Source organism: Strigops habroptila, chromosome 4, assembly GCF_004027225.2.
Source record: "Strigops habroptila isolate Jane chromosome 4, bStrHab1.2.pri, whole genome shotgun sequence".
NCBI lineage: Eukaryota > Metazoa > Chordata > Aves > Psittaciformes > Psittacidae > Strigops > Strigops habroptila.
In genome coordinates, this window is record NC_046358.1 from 28,103,594 (window position 1) to 28,121,777 (window position 18,184).

Consider the following 18,184-nt stretch of genomic DNA (forward strand, 5'->3'; position numbering starts at 1 on the left):
GCACCCTGTGGATACAGAGCATTGTCTTATACCAATGTCTTCCATGCAGAGGGTGGTGGTGAATTCTGCTCATGCTTTGAGGACTTCTCTACATTTTCATTTCATGTCCCTGTTGATGGTGGTTTTAGTCTTTTTTGAATACTCTCCTTAATTCCAGTTTAACATTGCTCTGTTTACGATGGCACGCTGCAGCCTTACATACTCTAGAAAGGCTCTTGCAGGATTATGCTAAGCAACTTGCTAAGTTGGTCTTGTGAAATATGTGGATCCAGCTGGCTGACGCCTTCATTTTTAGGAATATTACATTTAATCACTAATTAAAACAATAAAAAAGCCAAGAATGTTAAAGGAGAACTTGATGTTCTTTCTTCTCTCCTTTTCATTAGTACTTGGTTGTATAGTAAGCACCATATTATCTAATACAGGTACTCTTTTTGACGATGCCATCTTCCTGCGAAGTAGTGCAATGTAATGCCTGAAGAATTAGAAGGAGGTCATGGAATGTGGGTTCAGTCACATGCCTTTTCCACTTTCATTAGTGTGATCTAGACCATCCTGTTGGCATTCCTAAGCTTTTGTTTTGCAAGCTGTAAATGAAAGGAAATTACATTAACTCCCTTTTGAAATTAATATGAGAAGCCCTTGAGGTCCACTCAGAATGGCTGTCATAGGGACTTAGGGTTTGTTTGTGTCTGTTTGGAGCTCTGATATGAATTTTTAGCAGCTATGATGACACCTGATGTACAGACCAAATCACAGTAGTCACACTGATGTCTGATGATCTGTCTTTACAGATAGAGTATATAGTAGTATAGCCCAGTGGATGACTTCTCCACAATTGCGTGGTTACACTCGAATGTAGGTTTCCATTACTGGACTACGCATATTTTTGACTATGAATATGGAATGATAACCTTTCAGTACATTCAAAAGTCATTCATCAGAAAATGATCCTCTCACAGTGCCTTTGTACTGGATGAGGGTCTTTTTCCAGTGAATGAAAGAGAGAGCAGGACCCCTGTGAGCAGGCTTCTGAATGGTATACTCTCCCCCATACACCAAGGCCTTGGGCTTCTGGTTCTGCCCATGTGACTGAGTTGTGCCACATCACTGGCATGCAGGAAACTTTCAATGTAGTAAAACATGTACCCAGGAACCAGTGGAGCAGAGGAGAGGTCTGTCAGCGTTGAATTGCATGCCAAAGTGTGCCGTAAGGATGTGCTCTCATGTCATTTTGTATACAGGGCAGAAACTGGCAGGAAACTGCTGCCTGTCTCCATCTGACCTGTATTATTTTTAAGATACTGAAAACTAATTAGAAATGAAGAGAAATACGTTCCTTAGAAAAAAATGAATTGTAAGAAGCAATTTGTATAAAGTATGTGAGGAAAGGTAGTTGTTTGGGTTTTATTAAAACTAAAATCAATGAGCAACTTAAAAAACATGAAGCAACCACCTTGCAAGAGAGCTGCTTCGTGTGTATGGTGTTGCCTAAGCACTGTGGTATTTCTGGTGCCTGCTCAAGTGTGGTTCTCTTCTTGTTCATGAAATGGACTGACAAAGTTCTGATCATCTTAACCAAACAGGGCAAATTTTCCTGCTATTGAATGTAAATGTAACAGCAAGAGGATACCTGTTGGCTCCATAAAGCAGTCTTTCAGGACATTGAAAGCAAGGGATCGTTGACCACAGGAGGAGAAATGATCTGCCGGGCTGCATTTATGACCTTTGTAAGAATAACTTTTTTCCAGTGCGTAGAGGCCTTGACCATCTCATCTGCAAGAGCTGAGGAGGAAACTGGCTTCACATTTACGTGATTCTGTGAGCCTGCTCTCTGGAGTCTGTGAGGAACCATTGTACAGTCTGGTGGAGAGGGCTGATAGACTAGGAAGCCTCTTAGCACGCCCTTTTTGACTTGCTGTTTAATGGCTGTTCTCAATTGCCTGGTAAAAAATAATCATTCCATTTGCTTCGGAGGACATTTAGATCCTTGCTTTGGGGGTGATAGTTGTTTGTAGAGATGATTTGTCTCTCCTCATACCCACTGGAACACTGGCCTGAACTGATTCAACATATTTTATTTGTTGTCTAGTAAAAAATTGTTATAGTCCTTGGTGGTTCCTTCGTGACCAGAGGAACATGGAGAGAAGTCAAGTGGGAAGAGGCATAGTCTCCAGGTGTCCCTTTCACTTGCTTGTGCTCCAATTCCTGTGTCCTTGGTAAGAAAGAGAACAAAACTACCCCAGTTCCTGTCTTCTGGAAAAAGTAAAAGCGTGTTTTGGGTGGGGAACCTTTGTTATGCTTTGATTAGAGCAAAATGCTGTCTGAGCAGCTGCCTGTCATAGCTGTACAGGGGCTTGAGTAGCTTCATTCATTGCAGCTTCATGCTAGTCTGTTCCACTCAAAATGATGGTTCTAGTGATAGAAAATCAATAGGGTTATTAATTTGTCTTTCAGAGCTTTTTCTGAATGAATTCTCTTTGCATTAGCCTTCTTAAAGAGATAGGTCAGAAGCAGGTTTTATGCCTAGGCTTCTGCTATCAAGTTGATGAAAATTTTAAGTGTTTCCTCCCACCCCTGCCCTCAGACTGTTGACTCTCCACTCTGAAGATGTCCAGGAAGGGCTCTTTTTTATTCTTGATTCAAAAGCTTCCTTAGATGGGTTTGGGACTGGAAGGAAGGAGAATTAGGGAGTTGTTTTGGAAGGGAAGGAGTTAGAAGATTGCTCTTGCTTGGAAGGGGAGAAAGGCATTATTCTTGCTGCAGTGATTGCTTTCTTCAGAAGTCTCAGCTGCGAGAATATGATTTGAGTACTTACTCATGGAGATTATGCCAGTGGATTTTTGATGCCCCCCTAACTCCCCAAGATTACTAACCCATACATTTCACATTCATTTTCACATGCTATGCTGAGTAAAGGCAACTGAAAAATCAAAGGAAACTATCAGATCTTAGTAATCTTTTTTCTTATTAGGTGGACAAGATGAGACAGTTGAAATAGTCTATTTACGCCTGAATTCACAGGCTAATACCTGTGGTTTTCCCGTTTGAAAAATTCCTTATAAGCAGACAAAATTACCTAAACATTTGTCATTCAAGTGCTAACTGGTAGGATAGCTTCGTGTGGATAGGTACTTGCAAGGTGAAGCAGTGGTGGACTTCCGAAGGCAAGACTGAGAAGCTAAGTACTCAGAAAGTTGCTTTGAGGTGTACAGTGAATAGAAATGCAACAAGGAAGATCTGTCCCCACTACCCCTTGCTGCCTCCCTCATCCATCCCAACCACAGCAGGAATCTCTTCTAGATTTAGAGACAGACAGTTTTGAGGTAAGTGTTCAAGATCCAACTTGCCTACACCTTTAACTTTGGTGTCTGAAAAGAGGCCATCACAGCCTAAGACAACAAAAAGGAACTTGTAAGTCTGAATCTGATGCAAACTCCTTAGACAGCCTGGTGTCTGTCTTTACATCTGTTTCCCCATTGGAAAGAGTTGATCTGTTGTTACAAGCAGCCATCTTCATGTTTCTGTACATGGGAAAACACAAATCCAAATGCTGTTACTGTTTCATTTGCTAACTTTCTTTTTTTTCCCTCTTATGTGGAACTTTTGTTTAATGTTAAACAAAAGATCATTGAAGTTTTATTACCTAGTAATAAAATCAAGTCAGTGAGTCTCTCTTATCATCTAATGACCTAATATTTGCAGTAGATACTGTATCAACTTTCTGTTAAAATATAAATATATATATCTTAAAGAAAATTAGCTACCTTTTTGGGTAAAATGACGAACAACTCTATTCTCATCTATGCACAGGCTTGTCAAGAGAAGTTGTTTTGTGTTGTGGCTATTTTTGTTTGGCTTTGGGGATTTTTTGGTTTGGTTTGGTTTTGGTTTTGGTTGGGGTTTTTTTGTTATGTGGGGGAGGTTTGTTGGTTTGTTTTTTGGGTTTGGGTGTGATGGTTTGTTTGTTTGTTTGTTTGTTTGTTTTTGTCTTTTAATATCTGGGTTATATCCAGAGGTATTTAATAGGGAACATGAAATACTTGATTTCTCTTTGATTTCAAGTTTCATTGCTGGTATTCTGCCAGTAACAGGGCTGGTACAGAGCATGACTGACTGCCAAGCCTGGAATACAAACAAAGGAGGATCTGCTAAAAGTCCTTGTTCCTTCTTGTTTGCTTTTATTATGTCAAAGATTAGGAAGAGGAAAACACTGATGTTGTCTAGGTCAAGCTGAACTGCAGCCCAAGGACAGAGCCTTTTCAAAATATTGTTGAGAAGCCTAAATATCCTCCAGATTGTTGCCTTGGTTGCTGGAGTCTGCTGTTGGATACCAGTCTTTGGTAAATCTACCAAAGGAGGGTGCAGAGTTGTTGTGTTGGAATGAGCAGAGAAGATTTGAATATTCAAAGTGGAAAGGTTGTGCTGTACTGAAAGCTCCAGTGTTTCTTTGTTCCTTCTGCAACTGCTTCGTTTTCATGATCATATCTATAGTAGCTCATCTGCTATCAAAGTTCTTGGACACAAACCCCTCATGTTTATCCAGATCTGTATTTCTGGTAGTGGAGCAATTCTGTGCCATGGGAAGAGTGCTGCTACTCAGGCTACATCAAGAGTTTTGCAATCTGTTAAGTAATCTTCACAGTTATATATTCAGTAAAATGTGATGCCTTAATGTGCTTTGTGGTGGAAATCCAAGCAATACAGTATACTGAGAAGAGGTGCAGAGCTGTAAAGATTGGAGTGCTGTTTTGATGTTTCTGTCCCCTAAACAACTTCAGCAGTTACCCACTAACTGTGTTCAAATAGAGATGACCTATGCAAATACATTGACCTTGTTCTTCATCAACAGACTCCTTTGCTTCAAAGGGGAGACCATTTCTGGATTCATTTAAAATGAGAGATCTGTAGCCTGTCCCCAGAGTAGCTCTAGGAAACACGTACTTCAGGTCCCAGTCCTTTCCTTTACCCAGGTGATGCAGATCTTCCCTGCCCTGCTGATATCTCTGAATTTTGCCACTCCTGTGCCCTCTGCCTGCCCAAGTACCTAAGCCTGTATGTGGAGATGGAGAATAGTACCTGACAAAGGTTTAATGCTGAGAAACTTCCTTGTTTTATAAAGAAATCTCATGTTCTGGCATCTGTGTGTGTGAAGGTCTGTCACCTTACACTTGGTGCAGTTCTTCTCGACATTGTAGTAGTCTGTTGAAGTTCCTCCAGACTCTAAATGGTGTCTTGTTATGTTTTTGATATGTTGAGATGATCAAGTACAGTTTCATGATCAGCAAGTTTAAGCTAATGGCCTCATCACTGGATCATCCTAGCTCCACAAGGTGTCTTTCAGCTGCTGCATAAAAGGGCACATATGCATAGGTGTTTAAGATGTATTAGGTAACAAGTTACTCCATGTCTTAAAAAATCCCCAGCTGTTCTATATTTGAAAGCTGACTGCTCTGCTTGAGACTCTGAAGTCCTAGGGGCAGGAGACTCATGAAAACAGTTATCTGTATGTTTTGGGTATTAATAACTTGAAATGAGACCAGGTTCTGCTCCAGTGAACCAAAGCAGCTTTTTATTCAGGCTGCACTGCAAGGGTGAGACAACCTCTGGGTTTGACAGTCTTGACTGACTGTGCAAAAGGCTTTGTCCCTTACTTTTCCCGGGTAGTAGCAAGGTTGAACATATCTTTGGGGAATTCACTGTTTGTGTTCTGCAGGGATTATTAAATACGTCAGATGTGTATTGCCACTGAAAGGTGCCTCATGCCCTTTCAAACAGAAGGAAAGCTACTTGTTTGCTGTGGGTGATGCAATGGATTCATTAAACCCCAATGCTGGATCCTCTTAGCCTCAAAAGAATAATCCTCTTTAGAAAGCCATCAGTTCAGACTACATAGTCAGCAGAAAGCAAGTTTGCCAGGGTAGGAGGAGTGGAGGGGGGAACTCTGCTTCCCCAGTCAGTGTCTGAAGCAAAATCTCTTGCTGGGAATAGATGATGCCATTCTTTTCTCTCTAGCTCAGTTTCTAGCAGAGTGCATCTCCTGAGACCACCTCACCATACACCTAAGTATCTTTTGGAGTATGTTTTGTTCTCTGAAGTAACCAGCTCATGGGCAGTAATGGAAGTCTATTACTTGCAGGAGCATTTACCATGCATCTGCATGAATGGATTGAAATAAATGAGTGGAAACATAAAGATGCTTTGGGAAGTTTGGTACAACAAAGGCAGATGTTAACTTTGGAAATGTTTGTCTGATTTTGGATAGGGTAAGATGGATTTTTGTTTGTCCCATTGACTTTATGGGGCCAGGTTGGGGCAGTGATGAAGGAACTCAGCTTCTGTCCTGAGAAGGAAGTTTTGTTGGGTTTGCAAGGGCAATACCTGGCAGCTGTGTCTGTGTTCATGAACACAATGCAGTAGTGCAGTCATGACACAGTGAATGAGGAATTGAATTCCCAAGGTAAAGATCCATGAGAGCATTAACTTTACTTTGTTCTTGTAGTCAAGAGAGGAGAGTATGAACTTAGAGAAGTAGCGAGATAGATGCTTTCAAAAGTCAATGAATACACAGTGAAGCAGCAATCTCTTCAGCTCTGCCAAAAAAATATCCAGCCCTTATCATCCAGCTCTTAACACTGTCTTCAGGCCAGCTAAAGGACAGCAATAATAATATTAAAGCATCCAGATGTAGTTCTGAGCTTAGTTCAGACAGTTGTGGTGTTCATGTGTAGTAACAGTAATTGTAATTTGATGCAAAGCTGACCCCAGGATAGCGGTGTGTCATCTTTCTTCTCCTAATTGCTTTTCTCAGCCCTGCTCACAGGTGTTACTGTGGCACCTTGCTCCTGGCTTCCTTCTGAGTTGATGTGGTTACAGGGCAGGTTCCACTGCTGATAGTGAGTCCACAGGAGAAATTCGCCATCCTAAAACAGTTACCTGTCATGTTTGTGTTTGTTTCAAATACCAGTGTCCAGACTGTCTAGTGACTTCCTGCGTTGCTCATGTCTGTTTGCTGCCCCTTGAAGAGAAACCTTGAGGATTTTAACTTGGTCTATTCTCTTCTCCACCTCATTATTTTTTCACACTCTTCAGCCAACCTAATGACTTTTTTTTCCCTCTATTTTTTTTTTTTTCCCCCAGGAGTATATTGATGCTCATCCAGAAACCATTATCCTGGACCCTCTTCCGGCTATTCGCACACTTCTGGACCGATCCAAGTCTTATGAGCTAATTCGGCAAATAGAGGCATACATGCAAGGTAGGCAGATACCTGCTCTCCTGAAGGTTTTTGTTGTGACTAGAGAAGGAAGTAGCTGGCTTCTGGAGGCTGGATGTGAGGTTTGAAGTAGTGGTGTTTGGGCTCCTTGCATTCTGTCTCTCCATGGGAGCACAAGCGCTGAAGCATTCCTGTGTCACAGGATTGCCCTCTGGAATCTTGTGTTCTTCTTTTTCCATGTACACAAAGGAGGTTTGAATCTGGTTAAAAATACAACATGAATTTAATGGGGAGCATATTTACTACAGTGAGTAGTCCCAGAAATCTTCTGGAAAACATAGTCTTTTTGTGCATGCTGGTAAATTGAAATGACTGTACAAACTCAGCAGCTTGTCATAAGAATCCTGAGGCCTGAATTTGGGGGAGATTTATGGAAGAAGAAAAATTAGGTTTGGAAAGGACTGAAAGAATTTAAATTGTAAATAGAGCTACGATCTTTGAGAAGCACTGGAAGCCTATTGCACAAGTTAATTGCTAGGAGGAACATAAATGCATTTCTGGTGTTGGCTAGTTACCTGACATAGACTGTTGTCTTGGCATCATTTGAGTTGTATTCTCATGTTTAGAAGACATGCCTTTTCAACCTGAATAATTCTAATATCTTATTATTTTAAGCATTGGAACTGTTGGGGTTTTAGCCTTTCCTTCCCTTTCTATTGCTGTTACTGTCAGATTCTTGAAGAATTTATTGACTTTTGAGTTTAAATCTAGAGTAGCTCTTGAAGTAACTGTTTCATATACATGACTATACTTGGGGGAAATCCCATTGCTGAACTGTGTTCTAGTTGGGTGTTATTGGAATTACCATTGTGACTGTGTTATCACTGTCATGATCAGCAGATAAGAAGCTTATCAATTTGTATTTTTGTAATTGTGAATTTATAGGCATACTGTTTGCATCTGACCTGCCTGGCCCAATCAGTAGTGTCCTTATGTAAAAATAAGACTAATAATTCGCAGCACTTTCCCTTGTCTTTTGGAATCTTTTTAGGAGAGAAAGTTCAGTTAGTTTAAAAGGATTTTGGTTTGGAGTGGTTATTTCTGATTGTGAGTGGGAGGGACGTGCTGAGGGAAACCTGTGTTCTGAAAAAGTAGTTAGGATTTTGTTCTAGCAGTGGAGTTACTCAGTAGGGTGGGTTGTGGGATTTTTTTTTTTGGGGGGGTGGGGAGGTGGTTTGTTGTTTTGTGGGGGTTTGTTTGTTTGTTTTTCCTAAATTGCTACCAATACTGTTACTGTTTACAATTAATGTTATTTATTACAATATGTTTGGGAGAGCATCCCATCTTTGTGAGTAGTTTGTCTTGTGCATATTTTGACCTCTGGTCAAACTGTTGAGAAAAAGGAATAAATGCTTAAGGAGGAAAAAGAAAAAAGTAGGTTTGTATTCAGTTTAAACTGAGATTTTAGAGAAGCTGTTAATAAAGTAGAGGAATGACGGAAGGAAAGGCTTCACCTGTTCTCACTGGCCACTGCAGTGTTAGGTGACCGTATTTCCCCTCTCTCTGTGTCATCTTTTTCCATCTCATCTTATTTCTATCTCTTCATCAGAAATACCATGACAGAGATCTTGAACCAACTTTGTAGTCTGCAGGGTAAATCTCAGGAGAGCTGAGTAATTGGCTAACTTCTCGTTCTGGCCTAAGTAGATCAGCCTCTGCATTCCTGCACATAATGATCTGCAGTGAGAACAAAGTTGCATCTCTCTAGACAGTGTTTTTCCCCCCCTCCTTGTTCTCACCTGCTAAATTGTGTTTTCTGCTTGCAGCTGTCACGTCATACCCCAAGGCCATGAGCGCTTAGGAAACTCAAACAGGAAGTAATACATCTGTGAATAACATGAGGTCTTAGGAGCCACATCTTTTTTATTCCAGAATTTCAAAATGGAAGTCACTACCAAGAAAATAATGCTAGTCTTTAGCTGTAACTCGACAGCCAGGTTTGTCACAGGATAGAGAATTGATGTCATGGGTTAAGTTCAGTGTAAGGGACTGTCTCTTCCAAAGGAATTCCGTAAATTCTGGACAGTTGAGAGTGTGTGTAAGGAGAAATCTTCTGCTGTTGAAAGTCTTTTAAAAGAAAATTCAGTGTTCGTTTATAGATCGGTTTTGGATTCAGGGTGATCATAACATCTATTTGAATTATGTTTTAAACTATAAATGAAGTGTAGTCTTTATGATCTTGAGTTTACACTTCATTTCATCCCTGTAGACCTTAGAAGAATTGCATAACTAAAGATTTGCATGAGTTGTATTAAAGGGTGGATGACCACATGCTCTGCTGACTCTGTGTGGTGCTGCCCTCGTCCCTCTGTGTTGCCTGCACCTTTGAAAATAGCAGGTGTTGCTAAGGTGACTGCATTCTGCAGCAATAGGGACCCATGTTCTATAAACAGCTTAATTTTAAATGTAATTGTCCTTCAGATGTCCAAGTTAATGCCTTGCCTACCCTCTTGACAGTGAATTCTCCATGCTTCCTGAAAAAGGGAATCTGTATTTAATGTGTTTAAAACTGGGCATCTGGACATCATTAGGCTTTCTGAAAGTCCTATAACTCGCTCTTTATGGAGTCAGGTATCTGAGTGATAAGTACTTTGATCCAGCTTCCTGAGAATGGGTTGGAAAAGCACTTTGTGACACACTCCTTGTCTCTGCTGCCACAGAGTCTCTGCAGCCACTAAAGGAACTGAAGTGGAGGAGAATTAGGAAGTAGGCAAGAGCTGTACATGTAGCCTGAGGGAAAGCATGGAAACTTTCCATGTCTTAGACTGACACGGTAACCACTCAGTCCTTGTGGAAATACAAGGTTCACAGATTTGCAGAATCACTGAGGTTGGAAGAGGCCTCTTGAGATCATATAATCCAACTTCCTGCTCAAAGCAGGATCCTCTAGAGCAGGTTCCCCAGGTCTATCCAGTTGGGTTTTGCGTGTCTCCACGGATGGAGACTGGAGGACCTCTCTGAGTGACCTGCTCCAGGATTCACCTTGAACTTGGTGTGCTAGCATGCAGCTGTAGCAGTTGCTAGGTGACTTTGCAGAGATTGTTATTTTCTTCAGTATACATAGTGATATCTCCCTTGGAAGGAAGTGGGGGGGGAAAAAAGGCTGTAAGAGATATTTTAGCATTGATTTTAATGAATTCTTTTTTGGAAGCAATAGTCTTGACAGGGCTGTGACTTCCTCTTTTTCCTGTTCTGTTATTTTGAGCGCAATCCCTAAAAGAGGTGGTCCTTCTGAAACCTTCACTTCTGGGTCTTTTTAAAAAGATTTGAAAAAATAAAGGTTGCATTCCCAACGTGTATCCTACATAGCTGGCAGGTCTATCTTGAAATAAATCACTGAATAAATTTTTTGGTATAGCGATTGAGTTTTCTTAGCAGCTATATTGCTTTGTTTACTTATCTGTAAAGAATGGCTTCTGATATAAAAGTGCTCTAGATGAGGTTCTGTAATGTTTGGTGAAAGGTTAGGAACATTATTTAATGGAAATTTTGTTTTTAGCAGGGTATTGTATGCCTAGAACTGTGTCTGCCTGTTTAAAGTTTTAACCTCATGAAAAATAACGAAATTCTCTGATGCTGTGTTGAAGAGCTGGGATCCTGCAGCCTCGGAATTCAAGATCTGACTTGTTAAGTTATGCTTAAGATGATAACAGATAATCACTGTGACTAGGTACTAACTAACCTTTATACATTACATACTTAGTTTTAAGATTAAAAGCTTTTAAAATTCCCTACATGTCTTACAAGTAATAATCTAAACTGAAGGACTTTAAACGAAAAATGAGGTAAACCTGTGTTTTGCTACTCACCCAGTGCTCTACCTAGTCAGTGTTCCCATCTGCTGTCTCAGGTGACTTGCAGGTTTCTTCGATAATGTTTGAACTTCAGATATTGCAGACCATGGGGTTCATTTCTTTAACCACTTCCACCTGGCTTTTCCCATGATTTTAAAATCTTCTGATCTTGGATTCTTAAATTCAACTCCAAATCTAAAATTTCTCCAATAACTAGTCTTTGTAGGATTTCCCTAGATAAGAGAACTCCTGATGGCCAAACTGTGACTCCTGAATTTCTCTCTCTCCTAACGATCTTTTTTGAAGTATGGGAACTATTCTCTTGGGACACTAAACAGTATAAAACTCTTTAGCTGTGACATTTTAGCCCCAGCATGTAATAATTTATGTTTGATTGTTTACTATTATATGAGATGCAGTTGCTGCTGTGTGTACTCCTTTCTGATTTGGGGGCATATTACAGAATGGATCATGTCATCCTTCTCTTTTCCCTATATTTCTTATTAGATTCTGTCTGTCTGACTCAGAAATAACTCCTTGAACAGCTGCATGTATCTTTTGTGACTAGGAGTGAGGCTCAGCATGATGTAACGGGTAAGGCATTTGATCTGAGGCTCAGAAAGTTTGGTGCTGGTTCTGACTTGCTGCATGACCTTGGGCACAGCATGTCATCCCTGTGCATCTCTCTCTCTTCTAGTGGCACTTGACCTGTCTTTTCCTTTAGATGCCACAGGGCAGGAACCTCTTTTCCAGATACACGTACTCTGATATAGTGAGTCTCTGATGCCAAGCAATCTGTGTAGGTATCCTTTTAACAGAAATTGTAGATCTGTTGTTGGTTAGAAAACTGGGTATTTCCAGTTCAAGGCCAAAGTAGGTAGTTAGGTTTTATTTTTTGCAAGTTATGGAGCATGTACATTGCTGGAGTGGTACATACTCAGAACTTCTCAAAATCAGGCCACCAAGTTAAAAGTGCCTGAAAATAGCTGTATATACTTAGCTCTAGGCATTCCCCTTTTGAAACTGTGGCCTCTACTCCCTGTGGCCTACTTTTCATACCAGTTTTGATCAGAGGGGAGGTAGAAGAATAGTCGCACAGGTCAACTTCAGGCACCTCTATCTGTATTTGAAGCTCCTATTAAAATGAAAAGAAAAATCTGGTTTTAATTTGAAGGCTTTAAATCACCCACCTGAGGCTCACTTGTTTCTGTAGGGACATCTAAGTTAAGAGCGCTGATGTTAGCCACCACCAATAACCACACCAGTTTTTCGATGCAAAAGTCTCCCTTGTTGATCATACACTTTCTTTCCACCAAGACTGCGTACAAACAGATGTCTCATTACCTCGATTCAAGTGTGGTGTGTGTTCATTCACTGCATTTTAATTTTGGTCTGAAAACTACTGCACATGCATGGAGAGGAGTAACTGGAATGGAATTAATATTGCCTGTAACTGGAAGGCGTTTGTCCAAATGCATCAGCACACAGCAGTGTTGCACGTGGCAGTGCTGTGTACCCCGGCTGTCAGCACTTGGTAGGTCTCAGCCCTGCTCTGTCAAACTGGAATGACTCTGGGACTTTTGACCCAGGGAGGTGTCACCTGATGCCTTTCTCATAAAGGCGCATTCATTCATCTAGGAGGGGGTTGACAAAGGGACACAGACATATTGGTGTTACAATAAACAAGCTCTGGCTTTGAAATCTAAAGAAGGCAGCTGCTTCCAAAGGACTAATCCTGTCCTGAGAGAGATGGCAGGCAAAGAAAGTGGAGAGCTCTAAAGGGAAGCTGAAATCTCCTCTCTCATACCATTGTTTGCTCTTGTTAAGGTAGTGTACAAAAGGATTTTCTAAGGTAAGAATGCTGAAAGTTAGACATTTATAAACAGAAAACATGAACAGACACTCCCTTTCCTCTCCTTCACCTTCCGAGGTTTTCAATATTTTGAGCTGGTCAGCTCAAAATGTAGATCAGAGGAACCCAATGTAGGTCAGAGGAACCAGAAAGCTGGAGGCCCCTGTGGAAATGATAGGCACAGTCCCTGTTCTTTTAACCAGGAATAGCAGTCTGCTCTCCCCCTGCTTCTGGCCTGCTAAGATACATCATCTTGGCATTGTTCAAGCTGACTCTGCTGTCCAACAGACACAAAGCCCAGAGAATAATATAGAAAACATTTTTATCCGTTTGTCTCACAGTGTGCCAGCCAGAACTTCTTGAACTAACAAACAATCTTCATCTTTGATCCTAGTAGTCTTGATGGTCCTTGAGCTTTCAAAATAAGCAAGCGCTTCTATGGATTTTGTGTCTGGGGCTTTGGTGGATCTGAAGAATGACCAAATCTGCTTTAACAGGGTAAAGATACAAGCCGTGACAGCACTCCATTGTCATGAGGCATTCCTAACACATCTCCAGTTTGGGTATAAGAACAGAACATGGTTTAATTTTTGATGATCATTGTCTCTCTGGAATTAGGAAAGGAGGAGCAGGGATTCTTCTTGTGTCGAGGAAGTCTTCACTGAATAAACCAGATGTTTTAAATTCCAGCACACTTGTGTTTCAAGTTATTCTGATCCTCCTGAGCAGAAGTTTCCTTGGCTGGCATCCAAGATACTTTCCCCAAGTATCTGAGTGCTAGAAAAATTAAGGATGGGGCAATGAAAGATAAACTGCTCACAATATCAATGTAAGACTTAACTGGGAATACTTTCTGCAGTAAGTGGCTGATGCTTCTACTCATACTGCCGTAAGATCAGAGTTCAAGAAATAAATCTTGAAAAATAGGACCTTTCATCTGAATTGCAAACCAGGACTCAGCTGGTAGAACATGATTCTATATGTCACTTTTGCTGCTGAAGCAGCAGTTTATTTTCAGATGTTCATTGCAGGGGGGTTGGACTAGATAACCTTTGAAGGTCCTTTCCAACCCAAACTATTTTATGATTCCATGTGTTACAGCAGTCTAGCTTGGACAAGAAAAGTAGCACCCCTCACATTTCCTCAGACAAGTATCTAGCCAACGTGCGAGACCCCTGGTTAGAGTCTAATCTCTACTCATGAAGAGTCCAGCAATACCTTAAGGCTTTATCAGGATAGCATGGATTCAGCTGATGATAACAGTACCTGAGATCCGTGAAAAGGATGCTCTCCTTTACCAAGGCCACTAACATCCAGTCTGAAAGGACTATCCAGTCCTGTTGCATTTGATCTGCTGGCTTTATGCAACTGTTACAACATCCGAGTCCATCAGCAAATAAAATAATGAAAGCTTGAGTATCTCTATGTTCCTTGATGTCAGTAGTTGGTTTTATCTCATGAATTTTCCAAATGGCTTTCTGAAGTTAGAGTGGGAGAGGCAGCGAGTGTAAAGGTTGATGAAAGGGACTTGAGATGATCCAAGTTTCTTCTTGTCCTGATTAGTTTATGATTGAGTGGATCCAAACCTCAATGGTCAGTTGCTTGATGGACTTTCTAGATAAGGTGATTTACTTGTTACTGTCATTTGGTACTCTACACCACCAGCATCTTGCTTTTCTTCATGTTTGGGATATCCTTCTTACGATAGTGATAAGTAAACACTGTGTATGGGGTGGAAATGGAGAGATCCAAATGCATCCCTAGGCTGGTATGGCTGTATGGAGACAGTCAGCTCTTCTGGAGTGTCAGTAATCATGGTTCAGGTCACTATACTGCATTTCTGTAAAGGAAACAAAACTTGTTCTGCAGAATACAGCTTAGCTCTGTGAAAACTGAAAGGTGCTACTCTGAAAAGAAAGAGTTACAGGCATACCATTGCATCCTTTCATACTCTCTTTGGTGGGTAAGGTGTATGTGGAGCATGTTTCAGAACTTGTGGCATTTGTAGGGAAGCATGCAACTTGTTTAGTTCTGTACACTGAGAGTGAACCACTGCTTGTTAAATGGGGTTAAAATAGTCTGAATAGTAGAAATTGTGTGTCCCCAAATGGCACTGAGTGGCCATGTTGCTCTGGTTGCTTTCGGGCCTATTATAGTTCTTCGAAGCTGTCAGCTACAGATTGAATAGCTAGACGCAAGTCAGCACATTGAAATAACTTTCAAAAATAAATTAAAAATCACTCCTCAGAGGGTGGATGTTAAGTAAACTGAAGCATCAGAAAGTGTGAGACAGAGACCAAAGACAGAGATAAATAAACTGCTTTCAATGTGGCAAGTCAAGCATCCCATACTAGTGGTGTTTCAGGACATTTATTAATAATTCTGGAAAAGGCAGATGTACGCAGGATGGCAAATTTGTCAGATAAGTCCAATGTGTTTAGTTTTTTTCCAGGCAATGGGAGACAGCAATATCAGATGGGTCTACCAAAAGTCAGTGAAGAAGTCAGCATGATGATGGGTACAGTTTATTGCAGTCCCTTGGGCCCATAAAGAAATAATATGGACAGCTCATGCATTGTTAACTTCTACATTGACTAACTGCTCAGGAAAGACCTTGGCGTCACAGTGGGTAGCTCATTGGAAACTTCTGCCCCTTCTGCCTCAGTAGTCAAAAGAGAACATGCCAACAGAACCAAACAAAAAGATTATGGTTGCCAAAAATAGCATTGAAGATATTGAGCATACAGTTAGGGAAATAAAGCACTTTCTTTCCCCTAAAGACTGTTTTCAGTTCTGCTTTCCTGAATTTAAAAACATGCATTAGAAATGAAAAGAATCCTGGAGCAAGGGACATGGTTGGTGCCAAGAGGCAGCTACACAAGGGGAGAGCAAGGTCAACCTGGGGCTAGCAGAGGTGGAACAAAACCTGAGTAAACAAAATATGAATAAATGGAAAAACGTTCCCTTTTTCTCTTTCCTACCCTGTCAGACTGCCGTTTCACTGAATATCTGTGCAGTTGCCATAAAATATAAACTAAGATTATAGCTGGACTGTAAAAGGTAGAAAACATTCACAGGTGGGTTTAAAGGCTTTACAAACCATTATGGTTAGGAGTATATGGTACTGACTGTTGGGTGTTAGAAAGAGAATCCATTTATGAACTCTGAACTCCATAACTTGGGATGTGTTGTGTGGACAATAAATACTCTCTTTCCTCTTATTTGAAATCCACTGCCCAATAGCAGAAATGGAGCTAACATGGTATCAGCTGAACTGTGGTCTCCTTTGGTTTGATAATTCCTATGTTCGTTTCTCATCTCCCAGGAAGCAGGAATGACTGAAACTGCAGGGATGATTTAAAGCACTTTCTAGTTCTAGATAACTTTTAAACATGGCACAAGTCGTACTGGTTTGGCACTTTTAGTATCTTGTGAATAAAGTTTTGGAATTTTATATTAATAATTATGAGAAACAGGAACTTCAAATACGTGTTAAAGCTGTTATTCTTCTAGAAATGAGGCTGGATGATGTGGTTATGACTCTTTTATTCAGTGCTCTCTTCTGCTGTATTAAAGCCCACACAAGACCCTGTGGGCAAGGGGACGGAACCATGGCATAGCAGGGCAGGCACTCGTAATACATGACAGAGACTTAATGGTCCTGAACACCCTTGAAGAAGTTTTTCTATTAGCTCTTGAGGATCAAGGAGGTCATCCTCCAGATCACGCTGGTGTGTTGGCTAGGGCAGGGTGTTGCTTACACTGGGACTTTTCAACTTTTAAAACTTTCTGTTTCATTTCCTCCCTTGCTGCCTGGCACAATCGTGAGGAAAACTGGCCAGTTGCAAAATTTATCTCCCACGTAAATATGAAGATGATTGAACAGAGAGTGTTTCATGGGTCTCACCCTCCTGCCCGCCCTAACAAGCCTGCTTCATGATCAGAATAGCTGCAGCATTTCCCCCTTGCTGCAGTTCAGCTGCCAGCTGCTTTAGTGTCTGCCAGGGCAAGGAGACAAGGGAGCACTTGGCTGTTACTGAGCATGTTAACTTTAGATACAGCATCAGAATTCCTACACGAGGGGAGTGTTCATATTCCAGGTCTTTCTTAATGAGCTTGAGGATGGTGCTTACTCTGTCTCCGATTGAGTGCCAGCCAGCAGTGAAATATTTCCTGCAGAGATGCGAAGTGTCGGTCTTGCAGACCTCTACACACCACGTGTGTACGGACAAAAAGTATATACATATTCTGAATGAGGTCCTTCTTTTGACCAAGGGATGCTGAACATACTAGGAAGGCAATGGAAGATGTTCAGGAAGAGTTTTGTCCTTTCTGGTTTGTATTTTATTAATGTTGGAACGTCCACTGCAATCTTGGTTGTATGGGGAAAATCGAACTCCACTGAAGCAATTTCTTCACTTTAACTGAGAGCTTATTCTATTGCACCAGCTTACTTACTTGCTGGTGTATTGACAAGGTGCCCATCCAGGTAAGTAGTAGGGACACTGAATATGAGCCCCATCCTGTAATAAGTCCTGGTTCATATATAATATAATTAATCTACATGCAGCATTGTGGGCAAGGCATAGAATCAGCTAGGCTGGAAAAGACCTGTATCAAGTCCAACCATTACCCCAGGACTGCCAAGACCACCACTAAGCCATGTCACTGAGGGCTTCACCTACATGGTTTTTGAACGCTTCCAGGGATAGTGATTCTACCACTTCCCTGGGCAGCCTGTTCCAATACCTGGTCACCCTTTCAGTGAAGAAATTTTTCCTAACATCCAATCTAAACCTCCCCTGACACAGCTTGAGGCCATTACCTCTTGTCTTATCACTTGTTAGTCTTAGATGACTAAGAAGACTTAATGTCTTAGATCAACATCCATCCTTTTGGGATGGAAAGACAAACTCTGGAATTCTTTATACACGAATATGCAAGCATTCAATGAATATTACCTCAATTAACCTTCTACATTTAAATCTAAAGGCAAAGAGTTAGACAGATGAGCGAATGAATATGGAGCAAGATTCAGTTTATGATGTGCTTATTATTGTTTATTGATCTCATTATTTACGTAACCAAGCTGACAAACTTTTTATGTATTTCCTGAGAAACATTTCATTTGTATGATTTGCTATGAGCACAAAGTGCACTTATTTATGTGAAATTTACTCCTTTTACTTTGCTTGCTTTCCACAAGCCCTAGAAGTACCGCATCAGCTTCCAGCAAGGCTGTATTAGTTGTTGCACCCAAAA

The 18,184-nt window shown here is 40.9% G+C and overlaps 1 protein-coding gene across 5 annotated transcripts in view; it reads left to right on the forward strand.

Moving 5' to 3' along the window:
• ITPK1 (inositol-tetrakisphosphate 1-kinase) overlaps window positions 1–18,184 on the forward strand; it is a 143,754-nt gene that overhangs the window by 76,691 nt on the left and 48,879 nt on the right. For all 5 annotated transcript variants that reach the window (XM_030483511.1, XM_030483512.1, XM_030483510.2 and 2 more), the window contains one exon: window positions 7,141–7,258. In XM_030483511.1, the coding sequence (XP_030339371.1) occupies window positions 7,141–7,258 (118 nt within the window). The remainder of the gene's footprint in view (window positions 1–7,140; window positions 7,259–18,184) is intronic.